Source organism: Heliconius melpomene, chromosome 1, assembly GCF_056956725.1.
Source record: "Heliconius melpomene rosina isolate 202511_hmr_F chromosome 1, ASM5695672v1, whole genome shotgun sequence".
Taxonomy (NCBI): domain Eukaryota; kingdom Metazoa; phylum Arthropoda; class Insecta; order Lepidoptera; family Nymphalidae; genus Heliconius; species Heliconius melpomene.
The window spans coordinates 5,924,329-5,947,213 of NC_140389.1; the positions used below are offsets into that span (position 1 = coordinate 5,924,329).

The 22,885-nt window shown below is 34.4% G+C and overlaps 1 protein-coding gene across 2 annotated transcripts in view; it reads right to left on the reverse strand.

The window, feature by feature from the left end:
• Nucleotides 1-22,885, reverse strand: part of side-II (sidestep II transmembrane protein) — a 339,951-nt gene that overhangs the window by 36,464 nt on the left and 280,602 nt on the right. Inside the window, exons 11-14 of one of the 2 annotated variants that reach the window (XM_085195977.1) lie at nt 21,304-21,493; nt 19,946-20,049; nt 19,607-19,748; nt 12,241-12,395 (exon numbers count right to left, since the gene is read on the reverse strand). In XM_085195977.1, coding sequence (XP_085052103.1) covers nt 12,241-12,395; nt 19,607-19,748; nt 19,946-20,049; nt 21,304-21,493 — 591 coding nt within the window. Of the gene's footprint in view, nt 1-12,240; nt 12,396-19,606; nt 19,749-19,945; nt 20,068-21,303; nt 21,494-22,885 lie in introns of both variants that reach the window. The other variant, XM_085195968.1, reaches the window with a different exon arrangement.

Below are 22,885 nucleotides of genomic sequence, written 5' to 3' on the forward strand. Positions count from 1 at the left end.
TGTACAAAAGCACACAGTCAGATTATGAGTTCACTTTCATATTAGATTTTCGTTACATAGTATGTACAAAAAAAATGTAGTAAAAAAAATTCAATATAAAGAAATCTTTCCACTGTCCAGTAGTGTTCTAGGAACAACCTATTACTTTTACTTATATACAATATTATAAATTCTAATTAACTCTTAAGCCTTAATGAAAACAACCTCCACATATCATTTAGATACCTGATTGAGAGATATCAGGATTAGTATAAGCGTTGCCGCTATCACGCTGAAGTGAGCATGGAATACAGAATGGCGTCACGCGTGGAGGCTGCGTGCTTGTTAAGGGATGAAGTTAGTCCTGTACACAATATATTTACGTAGATTTGTGTTATTGATTAATTGTACCTCGTAATGATACGTGTTCGTGCGTGTTTGTATTTTGTAATTAAATTATTATTTCCTTTAAACCTATTTACCTATCTAAACATGCTGTATTAAAAATGTATATAATACTTGTATATATACTTACCTATGTATGCAGGAAAACTGAATAAAAATATAGGTACATAAAACCGATAGTTAGTACGAAATTTTCAACGTCAATATCAGCATCGTTTATTTCTCAACATATTTCCTTTGAAAAATATATTTTCAAAAACCATTTCCATTTTTAATATTTTCAGAACAATTTGGCCCGAAATTGGAGCTTACGAGAATCCACGACAATCGTTTCATTGAACAATTTGAAAATGAAATTTCTTCTGCTCACAATATTTTTAAAATAAAAAAGCTGAAAAAACGAAACTTAATTACCTTAGTTTACAGCTGAGGGGATTGTATATGATAATAACCCACAAACAAGTATAACTAGAATTAGTTTTCACCATATTCCAAATAAGTGGGTCAAACTAATAGGTAATACAAAGTTTTAATAGCCAGAGTATTTGAAGCGTTGGTCCGGCGCAGGTAATTACTTGCTTATCAGTACCGACGCAGCTTTTCCACGAGAGAAGTCCCATTTTGCCGAGCAACGGCACTTCGACTAGCATTCCTAAGTTCCAGGTAAAGTTAGTAACAAAAAAGTCCTGCTGAGAGCCAATTTAGAAAATCTTAATGGCCGAGCTGATGCTGCGAAGTTTTTATCTGAGTGGTTCCGTCGGTTCGTTTGTTGGAGGCGATCGAGGCTAGCTTTATCTAACTGGAATAAGGAAATGTTAGTTTCTAACTTGGATAACCATTTGTTACTATTTTTAATTAGATGCTAAATGTTTTTGAATTGGAACTCGAATATGAGAATATATTTCTATATAGATTGAATTTATAATTAACAATTGAATTTAATTAAACGACAGGAATCGACCTTAATTGATAAAGATAAAAGTAAATAACTTTTAAATAAAAGCTTATCATATAAATTCCTATATCCTTTACAAAGTGACAATATTAGATGTATTTTTGACAACATGTCTAGTGATTTATCCATTTCACTTCCGGTTCGCTAATCGCGCGTCATTATTCAGCGGCGGAAGTTGGTACGCTGTGCGCGATGCCGATGATAAATACATGACAAGTTACGAGTTCCTGTGCAGATATGAAAAATTAATTAATTTACAGTTTTCATGGAAAATGAATTTTGAAAGCTCTGGTTATATTTATTATTTTTTTCATTTTTCAGCTTCACGCTGTATCCTGTAGGTAACAGGGTAGGTGGAGGGAGCCTAGTGATAAGACACTCCACTCCCCTCTTTCCGTCGAATTCTAGAAGCATTGCGTCTTGAGTGGGGAGAATCAACACCATGCTTTGCCTCGACAACAGAGCAAAAGTCTCGTTTGTTAAACAAACAGAGAAACGTTCGTCAGAAGAAGAAACAGAGAAACAGACAGAAAGACAAACGGTTTGTATTTTAGTGTCATGAATTTGAAAAACCTCGGCGGTTTTGAAATGAACGACAGATACTTCATTTTTATTTATATGTATTCTTAGCTGAAGTTAAAGAAAGTGAAAAGTAAGTTAAATCTCTCCAAAAATAAAGAGAGATTGACTTACATTACGAGTCTTTTACATAATTTTGTATAGGTATTTGACAATTCTAAAGTATTACATATTATAATCTTTCAAAATATGTAATGAAATAAATGATAAAACACAAAATTTTACAGCATATGCAAATATAAATAGCATAATTGGATTTCTATTTCATGGAATTAGCTTATCCGAAACGGCAATTTGGAATCAATATAATTAAAGTAACATAGTGCAAACAAACTAGTTAGCGTTGCTAAATTGTTACAAATTATACAGGCGAATGAACACCGAGCTTGGTTAAGTTGAAATTAATAAAATTGGAGTCATCATTTGAATAATTTTTAAAATTACATAACAAAAAAAGCAGCTTCACGCTTTTTCCCGCATAGCAGAGTACACAGAGGGAAATTAGTTTAATAAAAACACTCTGTTCTCAACTTTCCGTTAGATTTTCGAGATATTGAGATGTTTCGAATGATTAGTGGCGGATCTCAAATAATTCTAATTCAGTAATTCGTTTTCTAGAGCGGGGAAATGAAAATAGATCAAATATAATCGTTATTTCCAGTGGTAAGCGAACTCACAACCGTCATGTTCATAGACAGACGCTATCCCACTGAGCCATATCGGCCTTAACCAAAATTCTTACTTTTTATAAGATTTAGAGATACTGTTGAAAGAAAAACTTGGTAAACTTAAAGCTAGTTTGAACCTTTGATAAAAATCTTGAGAATATAGTGTTTGTAAGAGTAGAGCAAAAGAAATGAAGTGAAAAGTAGAGGCATTAAACAAAGTAAAAATGTACTTCGTGTTATTTGACGGAATAAATTGTACGTTTTTTTAAGGTTTTTTCTAGTAAAAAATTCCTGTGTTTGAGGCAATTTAATATCTATAGTAGGTATGTAGTTTTACATTACATATTTTTTCTAGGTTCACGCTGTATTTATTACGTGTTGAGTATCAGATCTCAACGCCGTGCTTTGCCTCAACACGAAAGTGAATAAAATATTAAATATTTCATTTACTCGACCGGGAATCGAACCTTCGCAACGACTGGCCTTGAAAGTATTTGTCACATAGAATTACATAAAATATCTCTGACAAAAGTTGTCTAAATAAAGAGCAGCCAGCCTTTGCAGATATGTCGTTATCATCACCATTACGCGTATTCCTGAGCGCCAGCTATTTCCCGCCATAGTAATGTATGTTATACTTATTCTTTAACACATTATGTTATTCAACTTTATCTTCGATCGAATAAGAATTTCTGTTAGTCGTCGAATCTCTATTCTTGGAAAACTTACTAAACTAGAAACTAAAAAGTTTGCACTTTTTCTTGTGAAGTACTAAAATTTGTTCCATTTAATCCCATTCTATGTTGTATAAACTAAGTTTTCGCAGCTTTACTCACTAAGCTTTTATAGTATGATTTATCCGTGCCCCAGTACTTTTTCCTTTAATTTGAGGGCTTACAGATTAAATATTATATCTAGAAGACACGGTTTCAAATACTGTTTTGTTTTTTTAGCATAATGCATACCGCTTCGTACATGCTCCCTGAGGATCCTACTGCTTTTTAACGCGCTCTTCCTTCAAAAACCTCGACACCATATTCTCGAAGGTCAAATAAGGTCCCTCCATGCCGCTACCATTCATTTTTGCTTAAATCTTTTTTCCCACTATATATCACAAAATATAGAATGGCAATAAAAATAGCTATGAATTTTCATATACACCTATTTATTGTTATTTTAGATGTTTATTCTTTCTATTATAATTTAGGTTCAACTGTTTATTTGAAGTACAGTTTTTTGTGACTTACCTTAAATTTACATTTCGCCTTTTTACCAGGAGGAGAAAATGAAAAAAATAAATATTCGACTCCCTCGAGTGAGAATCGAACCTACAACCAGCCCCATTTACAGTCGCACGCTCTTGCCCCATTTTAAGTACATTAAATAATATATAACTTTCATTCATTAAAATAATTCACGCTTTAGATGGATAGGTGTAAATTACTCAGAGAAGATACTCCGCCCCGTCCGTCAAGCATTCATGAATGTTTCACGCGTCGCGTAGAGACAATTACTGTAGTAACTACTCTATATATAATATATACGTGCTTAATCATAGTTGGAGCTAACAACGTCACGCTAACTAGATGCCTTTTAAATTATATATTAGTGAAGCTGTACGTGCACAGTGGGGCAGCATTGACGGATGGTTTTTGGTTCGATATCCACTCTGGGGTGGTTATATTTAAATAAAGAAAAATACTTTTCATTTTCCTGCTTCATTGCCCACTCAACACACTATTGCTCAAAAACTAGGCAAAAAACGAAGTGTTTTGACACTAAGTTCTCTTCCTACATTGCTATACGCGAAAAGAGTAAAGATGCACATAAAAACCAATTTCAAACCCATATATTTGTATCAAGAAGTCAAGAAATAACACTTCATTCTTAGATTCGATGAGATTATTTATATGTGTATTTAAATAGCCCTGACCACTAGTGGTGCTAGCACCGTGTTTATATCCTGCTGGGTCACGTTCGTCGCGCACGTCCACCTACTTATTTAGCAGTAATGCTGTGTACTCAGCACATGCGAGAGTCCGCCTTTATTAACTGCACTCGAATGTAACTTTGCTATTTATAGTCAATTTTGTGATTTTAGAGGAAATTTTGTATGTAAATTTTTCAGTTGAAAATAAAAACGAAGCTATATTTTAGTTTAAACCGTCACTTCCTAATATATGGTTGAAGAGGTGATTGTGGGATCGAATCCCGCTTAGGAACTTATTTTTTCTTTCTTTTTCCTGTAAGATGCATTTATTATAAGCAACGTTTTATACACTTAAATTACCTCTACATCAATCAATTCTTTTAGTTATCAAAAGACTAACATAATTATTTTTGCCATTATTAAATTAATTTACGTAGCTTCACGCTTTTTCCCGCATAGCAGAGTAGACAGAGGAAAACTAGTGTTAAGACACTCCTTCCATATTCAGATGTTTTTCTTAAGAGCAATCAACTATTTATTTATTTATCTATCCTAGTATCTCAGTATCGAAACACTATTTACATAGTAAAGTGTTTATTTCCCGCTGCCCGGTCACGTTCACCCGCAGCTCTCATTTACCAGCGCCCGTGTGCTCGCGAGCTATATATTAATTGCACTTAAATGAAAATACGACTTAAATTAAAATAAACTACCTGGTGTTTTCGTGTTTCGCGCGGTGTGTTGTTCGTGTTAATGTTCCTACTGTGAGAGTTTTGGAATAATATTATATTATAAGGATATGTATATTATTTCAAAACTTTACATATATATGTATGAGTTATATTTTCATATTTTTTTCTAATTAGGATTAATTATATTACTTATATTAATAATTACACATTATCTATATATATAAAAGGACTTGTCCTCACTGACTGAGGTAAGACGCACGCACAGCCGTAACCGCTGATGGTAGAAACGTGAAATTTGGACAGATGTTTACTTTTGTAATCTGGACATCCACTAAGAAGGGATTTTGAAAAATTTTAACCCTAAAGGGGGGAAATAGGGGTTGAAAAATTGTATGGAAAAAAATTTAAATCGGCGCCGATTTTTATAAAAATTGAAATTTAGATTTTTAAAAATATTTAATTGAATACGTGTTTCATCGCGTTCTAATTCTCCCCCTAAGGGTGCGAATAAGGGGTTGAAAGTTTGTATGGAAAAATTCTTAAATCGCCACCGATTTTTTTAAAATTTTAAATTTAGACTCTTAAAAATATTTCATTGAACACATGTTACATGGGTTATTAGAATTCACCCCTAAATACGCAAGCGAAGCTGCGTGCGTCCGCTAGTTATTTATATATCTGAGGGTAGCTCTGGTGGTGCCAATCCACCACCAGACATAATGGTTCTAGGTTCTATTTCTACTATGGGTATTTGCTGGTAAGAAGACAGCGCAGCATTGTTTTATAAAAAGTGGTTAATGAAGTATTTTAGTGCAAGGGTTCCTCTACTTTCCCCTTCTAAATGAAGCAACGTGGATATAGTGATAAAATCAAAACAAAATATAAGCGGATTCAACCTCCACCTACATCGTTTCTAAAGCTTAAAACTACATGTATATATACACTTAATAAATACAACTGTAATATGTATATGGTAAAGCTTTTACATAGCTTTTATGATACAGTTAAGCTTATTATACTAGGTGGTAGCGACTTTTAAGCTATGAAAGCTACAACGCCGTGTTAACTTAAATAAAAGTTTACAAATATTACAATATTCAAATGATATTTTTTATTTAACACTGACATATAAATGTCTGAGGCTAGTCGTGGTGCAGGGGCACAAAGTGTGTCTGTAAACGCGACTAGATGCGAGTTCGATCCTCACTCGAGGAATTGAAATATTTCTTTACATTTATATTTTCATTTCTTCGGTCTGGTCACTCAACACGCAATGCCTACAGCATTGAAAGAAAGTGGGGATCGGAGTGTCTTAACAGTAGATTGCCTCTGCCTAACCTGCTGTGTGCGGGATACAGCGTGAAATGATTTATATGAACAGCAACTAGATGGCGAAGTGTGTTTTTTAACGGAGAGGATAAATGAAGAAAAATTTAATACCACAATTTCTTCAAAAAGGAATCGACTTCATCACTACCAATTGTACATTACTACGCTATCCAATGGACCGTAAGGGACCATAATCATAAATAAAAAGCACATTGCCAGTTTTTCTTATTTTTTTTTAAATACACGGATATATAGCAGTAGCGTGTGATTTAGAGATAGCCGTCCTATTTATTTGCTGTATGTACATAAATATAGAGGTTACACATTAACCTCAATTACGTTTGAAATGAATGTAAAATATCTGTACATCTCTTTGACCGAATAGGTCTTCATGTTAAAACAAGATTATTTTAAAATTATTTATATAGTAGGATATATTTTCTTATATTTTTTAAAATATTTAAGCCTTTTATAGAAATAGTGAAAAAAAACAGTCGATTCAAGACCTCTTCGCTCGAGAACAACAAAAAAAACACTAAAGGTAACGTAAACTAAAATATGAAAACAAATTGCATCAGAAAAGAATCGCGCACCGAATGAATAAAACCCGTTCCGCTCCGGGAGCTAAAAATTCTCATTACGTTTCGGAGCGAGTTCTCTAAACATTCCAGTTTACTAATACCTGGATCGATGTGTTTGTTTTCAATTTCCTTCAAAAATTATTGCCGTCTGTTTGCTAGAGCCGGCGGCGGCCCGCCCTGAGCCGCGCCGCCCGCCCTCCTCGCAAAGGCTGCTCTGAACCTACTTTGACTCACTTTTGAATAATATTTTTTTAACTGCATGCTATATTCCGCATAGATATAGATAGAGAGATCCTAGTCGAGATACTCCGTTCTCCATTTTCCAACAAATATTCCGAGACATTGCGTGTTAAGTGATGTGACTCAACGACGTGGTTTGTTTTGTTACCACAGCGAGGAAATGAAAATATTGACTCATTATAGTATCATTTCCACGAGCGGGAATCGAGCCCCCAACCATCGCGCTGATAATCCACGCGCTAAGCTACTACCCCACCATGGTTTGTACCTAATCCTTCACCCGAGTAAACATTAAAACAAATTTGGGTCTTGTTAGTTTATTAAATTTTAGAATTTATTATTAACTTCTGTCGATGGCGCACAAGCGTAGGAAGTGCGTCAACGTATTTAAATATGTACTGGATTATTTACAGTTCGTGTTAACTTAGTTTGTAACTTGCTAACTTAGTTAGGGAGGCATTCGTTTACATTATTGTTCTTGTGGAAGATCGTTTAAATAATTTATTTCAAGTGACTTCATTGCCACAACTTAACTATTAACTTATGAATAACTTAGAAAATAAATCTTGCGACGCTGAGTTCAGGCGCTCAACAAGCATTTTCTCCAGATTTCGGTGGAAAATGGGGAACGGAGTGTCTTACTACTAAGTTCCCTACAGCGTGACGCTAAAAAAGTTATCAAAAACATGGTAAAGCATAGTTAAGAGTACAAAAATATCTATACTCTAACTAAATTACTAAACCATTGAATAAAGTTATAAATCTAAACCTTTCAAATAAATAAAGCGATGAAACTTATGATACAACAAACGAGTAGATACGTTATAATGGAAATTCATATAAGTTAGTAAATAGAAATAGCGGTTGAACTTGTTGGCCGCAACTTTGACTGTGCAGCAATTTTGAAGTTACGCTGAACTAGCATGCTCAGAATTTTTTCCTTATACCATAAGCAATTTCAACCCGCACGTTACACATATGAGGAATTTAACAAAAAATCCTTCTTAGTTTCATAAAATCTATTAATATGGCACATAATGTAGGGTACAATATCGCTGTCTTTTTACTCGAAATTCCAAAGTTATCGTACGTGCATTCTTGATGCTAATATCGTCTTCACGGTAAAGTCGATGGCTCCAGGAATCTCCTTCAGAAGTTCAAGTGGCCTATATTGATGTAGAGCGGTTAAGAGCTTTGTAAGGTATTTGCATAAATGTATTGCGTTGCCTACTACTCGTGTATTAATAATAAGAAACATTTCACATTTACAAGGCATACAATATCAATATTTTTCATTGAATCCAATTGTCTTCTATGAAAAATTTATAGTCGTGGGTTCTCTGGGTTCTCTCATTTCTTCGCTCTGGTGTCGAGTCGGCCACTCAACACACAATGCCTCCGGTATTCCGCAGTAAGTGGGGAGTGGAGTGTCTTAACACTAAGCTCCCTCTGCCTACCCTGCTACCCTATCTCAGCATCGCTTTTCGCGGAATAGAGAAGCTGAAAGAAAGAGCATCTAAAACAGAGATACAAAAAGAACAAATATATGGTAACTTGTGGTTACCATATATGTGTAATTTTTCTCAAATATTTATTTTTTTGTACGCTAGGATGACCAACGGAAATAGCCGATACTTCTGCTTCGACGCCACCTAAGTGTCTAATATTTAGTTAGTGTAAATATGTTTGCTACAGCTTTGATATCAATTACGCCACACCAACACCCATGAGGCGGCCAAACGGCTAAACGAGATCAAACGGCTGATATTAAAAACCTTTTTGGTAAGTTGTGGCTCTCTCAGGCGAGAAATTAAAGGTCCGCCCGAAGGTTAGTTTTTCGAGTGATTTCGTCATGTGACTGATGGACCATTTTTCTCCACATTCGTTTAAGAAAATATCAAACGGTCGATTGGAGACTAACGATAAAATATCAGTAAAGAGTTTGGGAAACACTGGCGCTCACGTTTGTAATGTTCTCCGCGGCACTCCAGATTTGGGGCTAGTGGGGTAAATAGGTCATCGTGTTTAAAAAATAAACGTGACCCACTATCCCTTGCAACTTAAGTTATAAATATTTAGTCAAGGTTGTTACACCCTTAAAACGTGACTTGATTCGCTATGAAATATATTACTTTATCTTTTTTTTTTGGGCCCTCGAGATGGGAGTTTGCGTTTAATATTTTATTTTAAGTACTATTGCGTCGGTGGCACGAGATGGAACTATAAAGAAACTTTCTAGGTACGGTAAAGTAAAAGTAAACGGTAAAAAAGATGTCGGTTCAAATTTGTTATTTCTTTTTGTCTCGCTTCACGCTATAAGATATAGCGTATGGCAGAATAGGCAACGGAAACCGTAGTGTTTGAGATATTCTGTTTTTTACTTTCCGCCAAATTTTTGAGACATTGCGTGTTGTGAGGCAGAAAAAAAAACGATCATCTTCGTGTTTACAATTTCAAAATCTGCTATTTAATTAATTTCCACATATATATTTTTTCCTTCCTTCCTTCCTTCCTTCAATGGAAAAAATATATATGTGGAAATTTACTATTTACTTAAGAATAAAGCTAAAATATTATAAAATCAAATCCAAAAATCGACAAAGCAAACCGTCGTACACGAGACGGCAAAGACGATGATAAATTTCATAACGAAATGAAATGGAGTATAATGTATCTAAGTCAAACTTAAGGGCAGATGTAGTTGGGGAGCGAATCTCCACCGAGACATTAAGAGGGGTTCTTGATTAATCTGGCGGATCTTGGCGAGCCTTAATTAAAATGGGATTATCTTAAGGCTGCAGAGGCTTCAACGGTAAGAAGCCATCCGCTGGCTTCCTCGTACCTAATTTTTTCCTATCGCTCCTCGCGCCGGCTAATGAGTGTTCCGATAAAAAGAACTAGATTTTCGCTTAGTTCGCGCCGGCTATTTATCTGGGAAGGAAAAACTACAAGTTTCTTCTGCTTTTGGTTCCGGCGGAGATGTACTGTAATTTATTCTTTTTGTGTATTATTTTTGAGTTCAACTTTAACATAATAAATTTGTAAAATATACATCATTTTATTTAAGAAAATTAATCCATGATGTCTAAAAAAACTATAAAAGCTTGGAGTAAGTCCATTGGTAAATATATATATACGAGGTGTGTTCAAAAAGTAAGGTGACTTTTCAAATTTGGCGGGCAACGTACTTTCGATTATCGATTTTTTTATTTTGTTATGTTGGTACACTCTTCCCGAACATCTGTACCAAGTTTCAAGTGTATAGCATTTTTTGTTTGGTTGGGAGAGGCGTAAAGGTTATAAGTGTTTTGCGTGCTCGGCGATTTCTTGCTATCGAAAAATATGGATCAAAGGATTTGCATCAAATTTTGTGTAAAAAATAAAATAAAGTGCTCTGAAACACTTAAAATGTTGACAGTGGCATACGGTGAAACTGTTCTGAGTAAAAAAAATGTTTACAAGTGGTACAAACTCTTCCAAGATGGCCGGGAAGATGCCAATGACGAGCCTCGCTCTGGACGCCCAAGCACGTCAACAACTGATGAAAACGTTCAAGCAGTGAAGAAAATTGTTCTGGAAAATCGTCGAATCACTATCAGAGAAGTTGCTGAGGATGTTGGTATATCGCTTGGCTCGTGCCATGAAATTTTTTCTAACGTTTTGGGCATGAGACGTGTGTCAGCGAAGTTTGTTCCGAAATTGCTAAAGATAGATATAGATAGATATAGATTTGATTAGACTCTCGTATAGATATAGATTTGGTCATACCTTCCATTAGTCTAACATTACATAGACAATATTTAACGAATTTATTAATATAAAAGGTATTTTTACAAACAAATCAACTAAATATTTACTCAGCAATTGGATTGTAAAAGTGAAAAAGTCAAAGTTTAGAATTTTGAAATAAAAATAGAAGATATCTATTAATATTTTATACGACGAGTAATATATATCCAATATTACATTCGTAACATATATTGCCGTACAGTAAGTAACACTTTACTCTCTTACTCTTTAAAAAACTAAGAAAATAGACCAAAAGCCCTGTCTGCCAAATATGTCAAAGTCAGATCACAGCTCACATAATGATTATTAGACACCCCATTCTCCGCGACATCAATTGAATCCTCGAGGAGACAAATGTAAGCGTCGTTTATCGAGGTCTCGAGTTGCAAATCCTTTATTGCGGTCGCAGCAATCATAACGCGGGTCGAGGCCGGCGTCAAATCTTGCGAACGTTTCGCCTACTTTTCCTCTTTACTATACTGTATAGTATGGCCAACGAGTTGTGGCCACCCTGAAGTTTCTGAACTTTCCCACATTGTTGACTCGGGAAGAAAATAATCAAAAGTAAGGCAAAAATCTTAAACGAAATCTGTGCAACCAGCTTCAGGGCGGCCACGAATCATCGACCGTACTATACTTCAATATATATCCTTCGTCTAATGTTTTCCCTAATAATTCGGCGGATAAGCGCTGCCACTTACAGGGCCGTTCCGTCCCGCGGGACGCGGTCTTAGCTCCCAAATTGAGTTTCGCTTAGTGATTCGAGGGAACGAGTTACGCGATCGCTTCATATATTTTTATGGGATGAAGTTTTTTGCTCTCACGTTAGATAGATGATAAGTGGAAGAAAAAATTAAGCATCCAATATAACTTACCAGATTTGTTAGTGTGTAACGTTTTCACTAATTATATTGGACAAATTCAGCATAAACATAAACCCAAAAATATCAATATACATAAAACTGTTTCATTACTGACAGACTGAGCAGACAAATCCACGTGGCGTAGAAGGCAAAAAATTGTATTATTCGAAATTTTTACAGGAATTAATACTAAAAGGGTAGTAGGTCCTATATATATGTATTATAAATACCTGTTCTCTTTTCAGGATCAGGAAACAGAAGATCATCGAGCCTCGCCGGCGCTGAGCGTCCTTTGCTGTTGACAGCGACCGCCACCAGCCTGAAGCGGACTTCCCACTCGAGCCCTCGAACTGTCCATATTGGCTCCTCTGATGTCAGGTTTACTCTGAGAAAAAATAATAGTTAGAATACTAGTCAGGCGTTAAATATTTCCGCCAATCAACACGGAATACGGAATTGGGCGGAAAGCGGGAAATGGAGTTATAAGTTTCTTCTGATTACAATGATACTTCGTGAAAAGTGTGAAGCTGCTGAAAGAATACTTATATGATAAATTCTATTACAAACTACAGTATTAACAGAACGATAAATTTTTAATTTACTTATATTTCCAAAATAACAAAAGCCATAAAGAAAAGAAATTCTTTAATATTGTTCATTTAAGAAACAGTTGAAACAATGAAAATTATAATTTAAATTTAAGAAATATTGCATTTTACTATTAAGAACCGTATTTTGTATCGTAAACTGCAAATTGTTGAAAATATGCATTAAAACTTATATTAATTAAGCAATGTATCTGTAGCGTATACTTTAATATTCGTTTGAAATGGAAATTGCGCACCGAAAAGAGTTTCAATTTAAATATTTATGATCATTCCATTATATCGCGAAGTTACACAGTACCAATACTTTTTGTGAATATGAAATAATTTACAATATTATTTTTTTCACTAAGGATTATCGAAGGAATTCCATAATAAAAATTACATAAAAAAAATTCGGCTAATTTTGTATAAAATGTAGTTAAATCGATGCATAAATGCTCGTGTATTTTGTTAGCGTTGCCTTAGAAGCTTAATTTTAAATGAAGAAAAAATGGTCTTAACAGGCGGACAGTAAGGTACAACTATAAGGACAACAAAGTCATTTCATAAGAGTTTCTGTTTTATCTTTTGATATACAGAACCCTAATAAATACAAAATCTACATAAAAAAATAATTAAACAAAAAAAAAACAATATCCACATGTAAAACACCTGTCGTTACCAACTTTACGGTGATATGTTCATTTCGTAATTTGCCAGCATTGGGGCGCGCTAATGGGGCGAATTACATAGCAAACTTTGTTTACAGCCAACATTCGTAATTTGGGGGTCGCCCCTACATTTGGACAGAGTGGCCGCGATCTCTCTGGAGACACGGCGGTAATGTACCAACGGATGATTTAAGAGACTAGGCCTGCATCCTGTATTTGCAAACAAATATCGTACTTTTGGAAACTATTTAGGTTGGGATATTTTCGTATTATTTTTTATTCAGATTTTGATAAATTTAGTATTGCGTAGTAATATTACATTTTTTATACAATTTACAAAATAATCTTTAAAATTAAAGCAAACAGTTAATTAAGTAAAACTTCACTTTCCGTACTGCAGTAGCAATTTTTTCAAAAAAATATGACTCATTAGCGTTAAACTACACCCTCGTGGGCTTTTATTATGTAACCCTCTCGTACTTTTATCATCCCCTCTTTTTAAATGAACTAATTCAAGTATTAATGTGCTCGCTAACTGCTATTGTGAAGTGCTATTTAAAAAGTCGTTATCTATCCTAAGTAGATTAGATGTATTTTTTAAGGTTTTTGCCACAACTGGGCTATAAAGAGAAATTAGTGATAAAACTTTCTGTCAACCATTTTCTAAGCAAATTTGGGGCATTGTGTGTCCATCGAATTCACTGTGGAAAATGGAGAACGGAGTATCTTAAAACTAGGTTTCCAGGTTCCGTTTGCGTACTCAATTATATGTGGGACACACTGTGAAGCTACAAAAAAAATCCCTTGAATAAATATTTGAGGAAATCGTGGCGCAACACCAAATCGTCGAAATATAAATAGCGACAATTGTGGATTTGATTCCCACTCGGGGTAAAGAGTTATTTTTTATTACCCAATTTTAATAATACAACAAAGTACGGTGTTAAGTTGCTTATCCTTCTTTATATACACAGTTTCATATAAAATGTAAAATAAATATTTATAATTAAGTCAATACAAAACTTCTACAGAAAACATTTTATAAAAAAAATATTGCCACGTATCAACATATGTGTAATTCAACAATTATAGTTGAATTATAGTATTCTCATACTAGGGAATTACGTAAAATTTCGAATTCATGTAGGTACCTACTTAATAATTATAGTACAACACGCAATGCATGTATAATAACACATGTAACAAAGTAACTCATCCAAATGTTAACCAGGAAAGGCGCAGCGGCACAGCGGCACATAGTATCGACTGTAAAAGCGACGGCTTTGGGTTCGATTTCCATTTGAGAAATTAATTATTTTCATTTTGGCAAACAGATGAAAAGCAGCATTGAATTACTCAACTTAATTGACCCGAAAGTGGGAAATGAAGTGTCTTAACTAACTAACTTAGCACTAACTTCTCTTTTCCCACCCTACTATATGCGAGATAGAGCGTGAAGCTTAATAAAAAATGTTAAGCAACACTTTAGACGGTGGAAATTTCCATACAAAAAGGTAAGAACGTTTAAGCGAACGAAACAATTCTTTCAATACAAGTAAAATACTCCCAACATTTACCGCCTGTCTAAACGTTATTGCCGTATAAAACGCCGTTCAATCGACAATTCCACTGCATTATACCTTTATGAGAGAAAATAAACTATTTACAAACACTCTTTATTAGGTAGCGTTAGTGTCTTTTGTAATATGTGGTTCTGTATTGGATAAGATAAATTAAATTAAATAATTTTGATACCAATTGTTGATTTATTAATAAAATTGTTAAGTAAAGATTAGAAAGTTAACGAACGTTATGTATGCTAGTAATGACAGAATAACAGAAGGCAGTCTCCAATAAATACTTCCTTAGTTAAGTCCATAGAGTTTTAGTGGAATTTTAAACAAACTGAACTATTGGTAGCAGTCGTGTTTATCTCCCATATACCAAATTTCTTAAATAGCTTTGTTTTCCCCGTAATAGGTTCTCTAAGTTTATCCTATTCCACATCTATACTATCAAATATCTCAACCGCGTCCAAGTAAAAGACAACGACAAGTGATTAATTATAATATGACAAGTATTTTAGTAGTTACATCAAGATCTAATACAGACTGTCATAAAGCTAATGTTCTCATAATCATTCCATGTAACCCGGAAGAAACATAGCAAATGGCCTTACTTGAAAGACTAATAAACTTTTAAGGCAGTACAGGTATCAGTGTTGTTTACCTTATTAGACTCGAGTTTGGTGACTATTAAATAAAACAACGATATTAGAAATAGATACTTATATGAGGGTTAGCATACATATATCCCTATAGTTTAACTTTAAACGTATGTCTTTGTGATTTCTAATATGTAGCGGGGTAGGCAGAAGACATCGTTCCCAACGAACCGTTTAATTTTTCTAAAAATCCCATCAATTAATTAACTTCATAAATTAAATTTAATGTAACATTCAATTTAAAATTTCAGCTTAAATTCAACTAAATGTTCTTAATTTAGTTTATTTCAGTCTTTCCAGAATTCTCCAGGACGAGTCTTGCTCTAACGTAAAGTCAAATAGCGTCAGCCAGTACCTCGTGTAAATCTTTATAAGAATCTACTCCGTAAAGAGGATTAAAAATGTATCAAGCAGACAGCGCGAGCTTGACCCCGGGAATTTTTATCTGAATTTTTACAAGAGAAGGCCGCGCTGCCATGTGGAAACTCGTTAGCGGCCATTGTCTTAGTTTTTGCATAAATATCTAATTATACTTCATTTTCTATTATCAACATTATGTTTTTTAGTTTTTTGTGGTGAGTTTAACTATATTATTTAGATAGAGTCATTCTCTTCTCTTTTATTTCTAGCCACGCTTAATTGTATGTACGTGGCGCAGAGGGTAAACGCGACGTTTGTGGGTTCAATTATCTCTAAGTAATTAGTGATTTTTTTCTCTGTCTGGTAAGAAGACGTAAAGCTAACAAAAAAATATTAGGTGAAGGTTACTAATTTAATTATTACCTAAAGTCACACTAAAAAGATACATGTAAGCCTAAGCTAAGTGAACATTTTTGCTTTAACATATATTTTTTTCAGCACAATTATAATAAATGCAAATATGTTTATCAAGTAGAAGAAAATCAAATATAAAATGACTGACAGATCAAAATCCTAAGCACTGGCCGGATCCAGCTGAGAGGCACAAAGCTATTAAGACGTCGGCATCCTCTAAGAAGAGATACAACTATAAAATTCTAGTCCTGAGGGAGTGGAATGGAATGTTAGATTTTGTATGAAAAAAATATTTCATGAAACGTTCTCTCACAGATTTATTACGATGTTCGCATTATTTAAAGGAAATGAATAAACGTAATTAAACGTTATTTTTTTTATTATTTTTTCATTTTTTTATTACATAAAGTCATGATAAATCATTGCTATTATAGCACTTTTTCAGCTTCATGCTATATCCCTCATATATTGCCTAATTCTGGAGGCACTGCGTGTCAAGTGGCGGACCTAAACGCCGCGCCGACAACAAAGCCAAGAAATGAAAATGTAAATAAAATTAAATATTTCATTTCCTCAAGTGAGGATCGAACCCACGACTAGTCGCGTTTACAGTCACGTACCTGTACCCCTGCACTACGACTGGCCTCAATTCTGGCCAGAAATTATAATATAATAATGTAACGCAAATAACGAAAAAGTTTTTACTAATTTTGTAACCATTTTTACGGTTCTACGCTTAGGGAAAAAGCGTAGAAAGAACTTACCGTTACGATACTCCCTTACCTATTTTTCTCCTAATTTTTGAAACATATTGAAGCTTGTTAAAAGGCGGAATCCAAAACCGCGTTTGTCAATACCAGAGCGAAAATGAAAACATCACAAAGTAGGAATTGAGTCCACGACCTTTGCCTTTACAGTTGCTGCCATCGCACTACCTCACGACTACAAATGACATAACTTCGGAAACAACACATACATCTTATATATTTTATACATATTTTTTTCACAAAGAACTTTCAGAAAGAGGATTATAAATATATCATGCAAGCTTGACCCAGAAATTTATAGGTGAATTTTTACAAGAGATAGGCTAGGACCGGGATCAGAAACCTCGTTAGCGACCATTGTCCGCCTCCATTGTCGCACCCTGAATTAGATACCCTTTCACGTCATTACGCCGCCCCTATATTATACTTGGGAATGCATTTAATAACGAGATTAATATTTTAGTAAATCTTATTTACGGAAAATGTTAGAGAAAAATACAGTATTAGTACAGGAGATGTGCCATTAGCTCACCTTAATAAAAATTTAGAAAGGTTAATTTTGGAAAAAATATGGAGCCAACCACTTAAATATTGGAACGCTTCAGAAGTTACTACTAAACCATTCTAAGCAGCACTTGTATCACTTCGTGTAGAAAAGCGTGTTTTTTATTTTTTTTTAAATATCTATTAAACGTATTTATTTTTTTACATTCACACTGTATATAGTAGAGAAGACAAAGAAAAATTGGCTTTGTCAGTAGTGTCAGTCCTACCGTAAGAAGGTATTACAGCCTCGGAAATTAGTGCCGCCCAGTTGAGCCGGGTGACAAACTCAACACTTGCTCTTTTCAAAATATAATTTACAATAAATCTTAAACCATTATTAGCTTCCCGAAGTGTTCCCTAGGGAACCTACAGCATTTAATTCCACGCACTACTATCATTGAATACTTAATAAGTAGCACACACAAAGTATCTTTATCATAGCAAGATACTTTATCACACGTACGATCGTATCGCTCTCGTCTCGTCTCGTCGTCGTGTCGTCCCCACATCGCTGTAATCTGCCGCGCTGTTAATGCGTAATGAGAGCACTTCCGAGTTTAACGAGCTCGCGCGTATCGCGTTAATTGTGAAATATCATTTAACATTAAATGCTATGTTTTTATAACATTTTTTATTTATTGACGGCTTATTATAACGTACTGTATACTTGTTTAAATGTGATGATTGTGGATTCGATTCCCATTCGGGGGAATTTTTAGTTCAACTGTTCAATGAAAATACGGCAAAAAATTGGGTAAAGAATGTCTTAATTAATTTCTCCCTGGTATATGCAAAATATGGTATAGCCTGAAGCTAGAAAACATTTAAATTGAACTCGTTACACTCTCAACAGAACCACACTGTATAAGCGACCTTCGTACAACGATGCTCCATCACTTAGTTTTGATGAGGGCGTGTAATTAAAACCCTCTTTCGTCGGCGCATTTTGTTAGCGCTTATGAAAATATATATTCCAAATAGAAAAATGTAAAGAGTATTCATTATTTATGAATTCGTTTTACTAAATTTAATTTACGTTTTGATTTAGAATATTAAGTATGATATGTTATTCGCACACATTTTCACGCTATTTCCCGTATAAAAGGAAAGGCAAGAAAAACCTAGTGTATAAATACCCTATGTTCCTCATTTTAAATTTCAATATTTCTAAGTTCAATTGTAGGTTTTTATTTACAGTTAAAAATCTCTTAATTTTAGAGTCGGTGCCAGCTGAAAGAAAAATAGCCTTTACTAATAGTTATTTTATAAGCGCGACGGTTGTGAATTAGATTTCCACTCGGAGGAATAAATTATTTTTATTCCCACTCTCTGATAACAGGAACAAACCGAGGTATTGAGTTTCGGCACTCAAAGCAATATCTCGAGAATTGTGTCAGGAGCGGAGCGTCCTATAAGGTTCCTCCTGCCCAAATCCCTATATGCAGGATGCAGCATCAAGCCATATAAAATCATCTATAGTTTAGTACATAGATAGACAAAACTTTTGAAGTTCCAACTTAAAAATATTTAGAGAACAGAAAAAGAAATCTTTAGAACGTCGCGGTAATAACAACATTAAGGTTTTTTCCATTAATGCAATTATTAAATGAATGCATTAATAAATTAATAATTGTATAATAATATTTTGTTGAATCAGTTTTAACTCACGAGTGTGTAAATAATACCTACTTTGAAATTTCATAAAATTATTAAACATACTCTCAATTATATTTAGTACTCTTTAAAGTTTACATACCTCGTGTGCACATCTTTAATTGTAACTTTTTACATGTTTTTATTATCATCTATATTTTTTTTTTCAATTCTTCGTTTTAAACCGCATGGAAAAAAAAGAGAGACTAGTGTATAGACACTCTGTTTACTCTGTTACCATATTTTTTTAAAGAACTAGCTTAGACTTTTCGTATTACTACTTTACTACTACTTAATCGTAGGCACTATACAATGAAAAATGCAAAATATTTATTTAGGTTTTTATAAATTTAGTATTCTCTTTATATATTTACCTTGGTTTGTCATCATCACCGGAATACAGCTCGAGTAGGAACCGCTGTGGCAGTCCCCCATCGAAGCCGGCGACGCATGACACTTCCACCGAGTCAGCCGTTTGATTCCATAGCGAACAATTCCTGGGCGCGTGAGGTTTGCCTGTTAGAGATAATAATTTTAATATTAAAATGTGAATTATTTATTGTGAATATCATACCGGTATGGCGGTATTGGCGGTACCCAAAGCCACGCTTTGTCTATCATAGCGGAGAAATTAAAAAAAAATAAACAAAGATTCTAAATAAAAGATAAATCTATATCTAGTTAACTATATTTTAGTATTTCCAGTTTTTTACCAGCAGCCACCATCTGGAACACGCAGGGCGCGAGTTGCGTGCCGACGTCGTTAGCAGCGGAGCAGGACAGCGTGCCGTAGTCGAGGTCTGCCACCGGTGTGTATCTGAATAACGTATCAAAACTACTTGTTATAAAAATATATATTTTTATAGTATTTTTAAGATATTACATAAAACTTTTGAGAGTGATGTCGAGCAGAAACTAATTAGCATTCCATAGATACTTTAGAGTCCTTCGCGTCAGATAGTAAGGAGTTCAGAATAGTACCTGCTGCTTACGACCCTAGTGTAGGCTTTAAGAGAGAGAGCCCCTTTGATATGTGAAACTTAACATTTTAGGATATAAAATACTGAACTTGAGTCTTTATTTACGGTATTTGTAAATTTTTTTAATAGCGAGTGCTGATAATCATGACTATTGAAAATATTAAAAATTATTCTATGTATGTTTTTTATTGAAGTTGCATTTTCATTACATTACACATTTTTTCATTACATTTACATTTTGCAAAGTATTTTTATTACTTAACAATATAAATAAAAGAAATCATTTAAGAAGTAATCAGGGGTGGCGGGCGCTGGTCTGTAAATCAAGCGAGATCTTTGCCCAGCGATGGTACGGTAATGGCTCGTAATTTGCTCCTTGATATTTTGGAGCCTCTCGCAGAAAAAGCCGCTTAATCACCTTTTGAAATGAAAGCTCTGTGCTATAAACTTGATTTACGAAGCAATTTTCTCAATTTTTAAAGCATAATATACAGTTAAAAATGGATACAATAAAAACCAATCAGAATCGATTTTTTTAACGAAAATTAGCTCGATTTTTGCATTGCAGGACGTTCCTCCTTTCTGATTGTGTAATTGACAAGCTTGAAATCCGATTCTGAATCAGTGAATAACAAACATTCACGCTGATTAAACTTTTCATTTCGACAAACTTGTTCAATTGCAAAGGATTTGCATGAGCAGGCTTTTCGTGAGAGCCGATTTCAACCGACTTTTCATCGATGTCTCGGAATCATTCTTCTATTACAGACTTTGAAATTGTATTTGATAATGTTTGTAACATATAAACTGTATACACACGGGTAACTTATTTTATTTAAAGAGGTTGTGTTGTCGTCATAGTATATTTGCATTCCCTTTTTAATGTGTTTTCTTTTTAAAAATAATTATATAGCAGTATCGTCCTATATCGTAATTGAGTTATGTGTTTCTAATATTTTCAAAACTTAACTCTAACAACGTTTATTAATATTCTTATATCAATTATTTTCCTAATTTTTATAATAGAAATTATATAATTACACTTAATCAATACAATATAAATTGAAATACTAAATCACTTAAATACATACTTAAGACTGGACGCGCTGCCATTAGACGTATATCTATCAGCTGCCACGTCGAGGGTTTCCCCGGAGTTATTGAACTTCCATTTGAAGACCGCGGCGGGCGGGTCGGCGTCCACCTCGCATACTATCACCACGGACTCACCGCGCGCCGCGCCCACCACCGTCACGCCGCCACTCCTACAGGATGGCGCATCTGAAATTAAAAATATTTCTTTTATTATATTATCTAAGTATATTATAGTTTTTAAGGCGTTGAGTTTCAGCACTCAACACGCAAATATAACGCGAATATTAGGAAAGATAGTGTCTTTGCACTGGGTTTCCTACCTATCTGAACAAATGCGGGATGCTAAAAAAAATTAATTTTCAATTCTGTGTTGCACGTTATATTCCGCATACAGCACGGTCGACAGAGGGAACCTCGTTTTAAGATACTGTGTTTCCCAACTTCCGTCATTGTGTTTTAATTTTTGCTTTTATACTAGCGGTCTGCGTAAATGCGTTTTCCAGCGGAGAAAAAAGATAAGGTCCCATTGACCATTTTGCAGAAAAATCATGACGAACCTAATTATTTTAAAGGCAAAACTGAACTTGTTCTCAATCTAAATATCGCAAGATTTTACATTCCCACCAAAATGATTCCAAATATCTAGTCTAGTTACGTGTCAATTGTCATTTGACTCTTGCACGACCTGGTTGGGGCTGGGGGGAATGAGGAACATTATCGTATTCGGATCTCAATTTAACTATCTCTGTAATAGTCGCCGCTTCCGCAGATTGAAATGGATACTTGCGATTGAGGTGAGCCGATAGCGAAACTATCAAGTAAATTGGAACTGTATTCGGCCCAACGGTCACGGATATTACTGTAATAACCTCGCAAGCAGCTCTGACTAGTTTTTAGTTTGGGCTAGAGCATTTTTTCCTGTGAACGTTTTTGCAGAGTGTGCAAAAGTTGTGTAGTAAATGGGCGGACATGCGACGTATCCAGTGCATTAGGCAAGGCGACACGCGACCTTGCGTTTTCAATCATTGGTAATGTTTTTTTCTGTATTAAAAGTTTACCTGCAAATTCTTTGATCTTGTTACTGGTTTTCATGTGTAGAAATAATAAGTATTAGTACTTACTATATTAAGTAGAATTTGTTTATTTATTTGCCTTATATAATAAGTAGATTATTTCGATTCATCTACTAATGCCAAATTAATAAATCACTTCACTGAATGACTCAAAAGCAATACGACTTATTTCTCCACTACACCAGCGTTACAAATCTATTACTCTAAATTACTTCACATTGATTCCAGCATTTTCTTTTGTGATTGCAATCTGCTCTAATGTCGAATTCTGAGAAACTTTGAAGAGATGGATTGTTTGACGTGGATCAGGGTCGGCCTCCGGGAGCACAATGGGTGAGTGAGTAACGAACTGATTGTGCTTATAGTTTCTGTACAAATAATTATATTATAACTAATTAAATAATTTGAACTATTCCCAAATATAATCCATTCACGTTTTGCCAACTGCCTTGGAGTTAATTTAATTTTCATGTTAAATATAATGTTTTGGGTGTTGCAAAGTTAT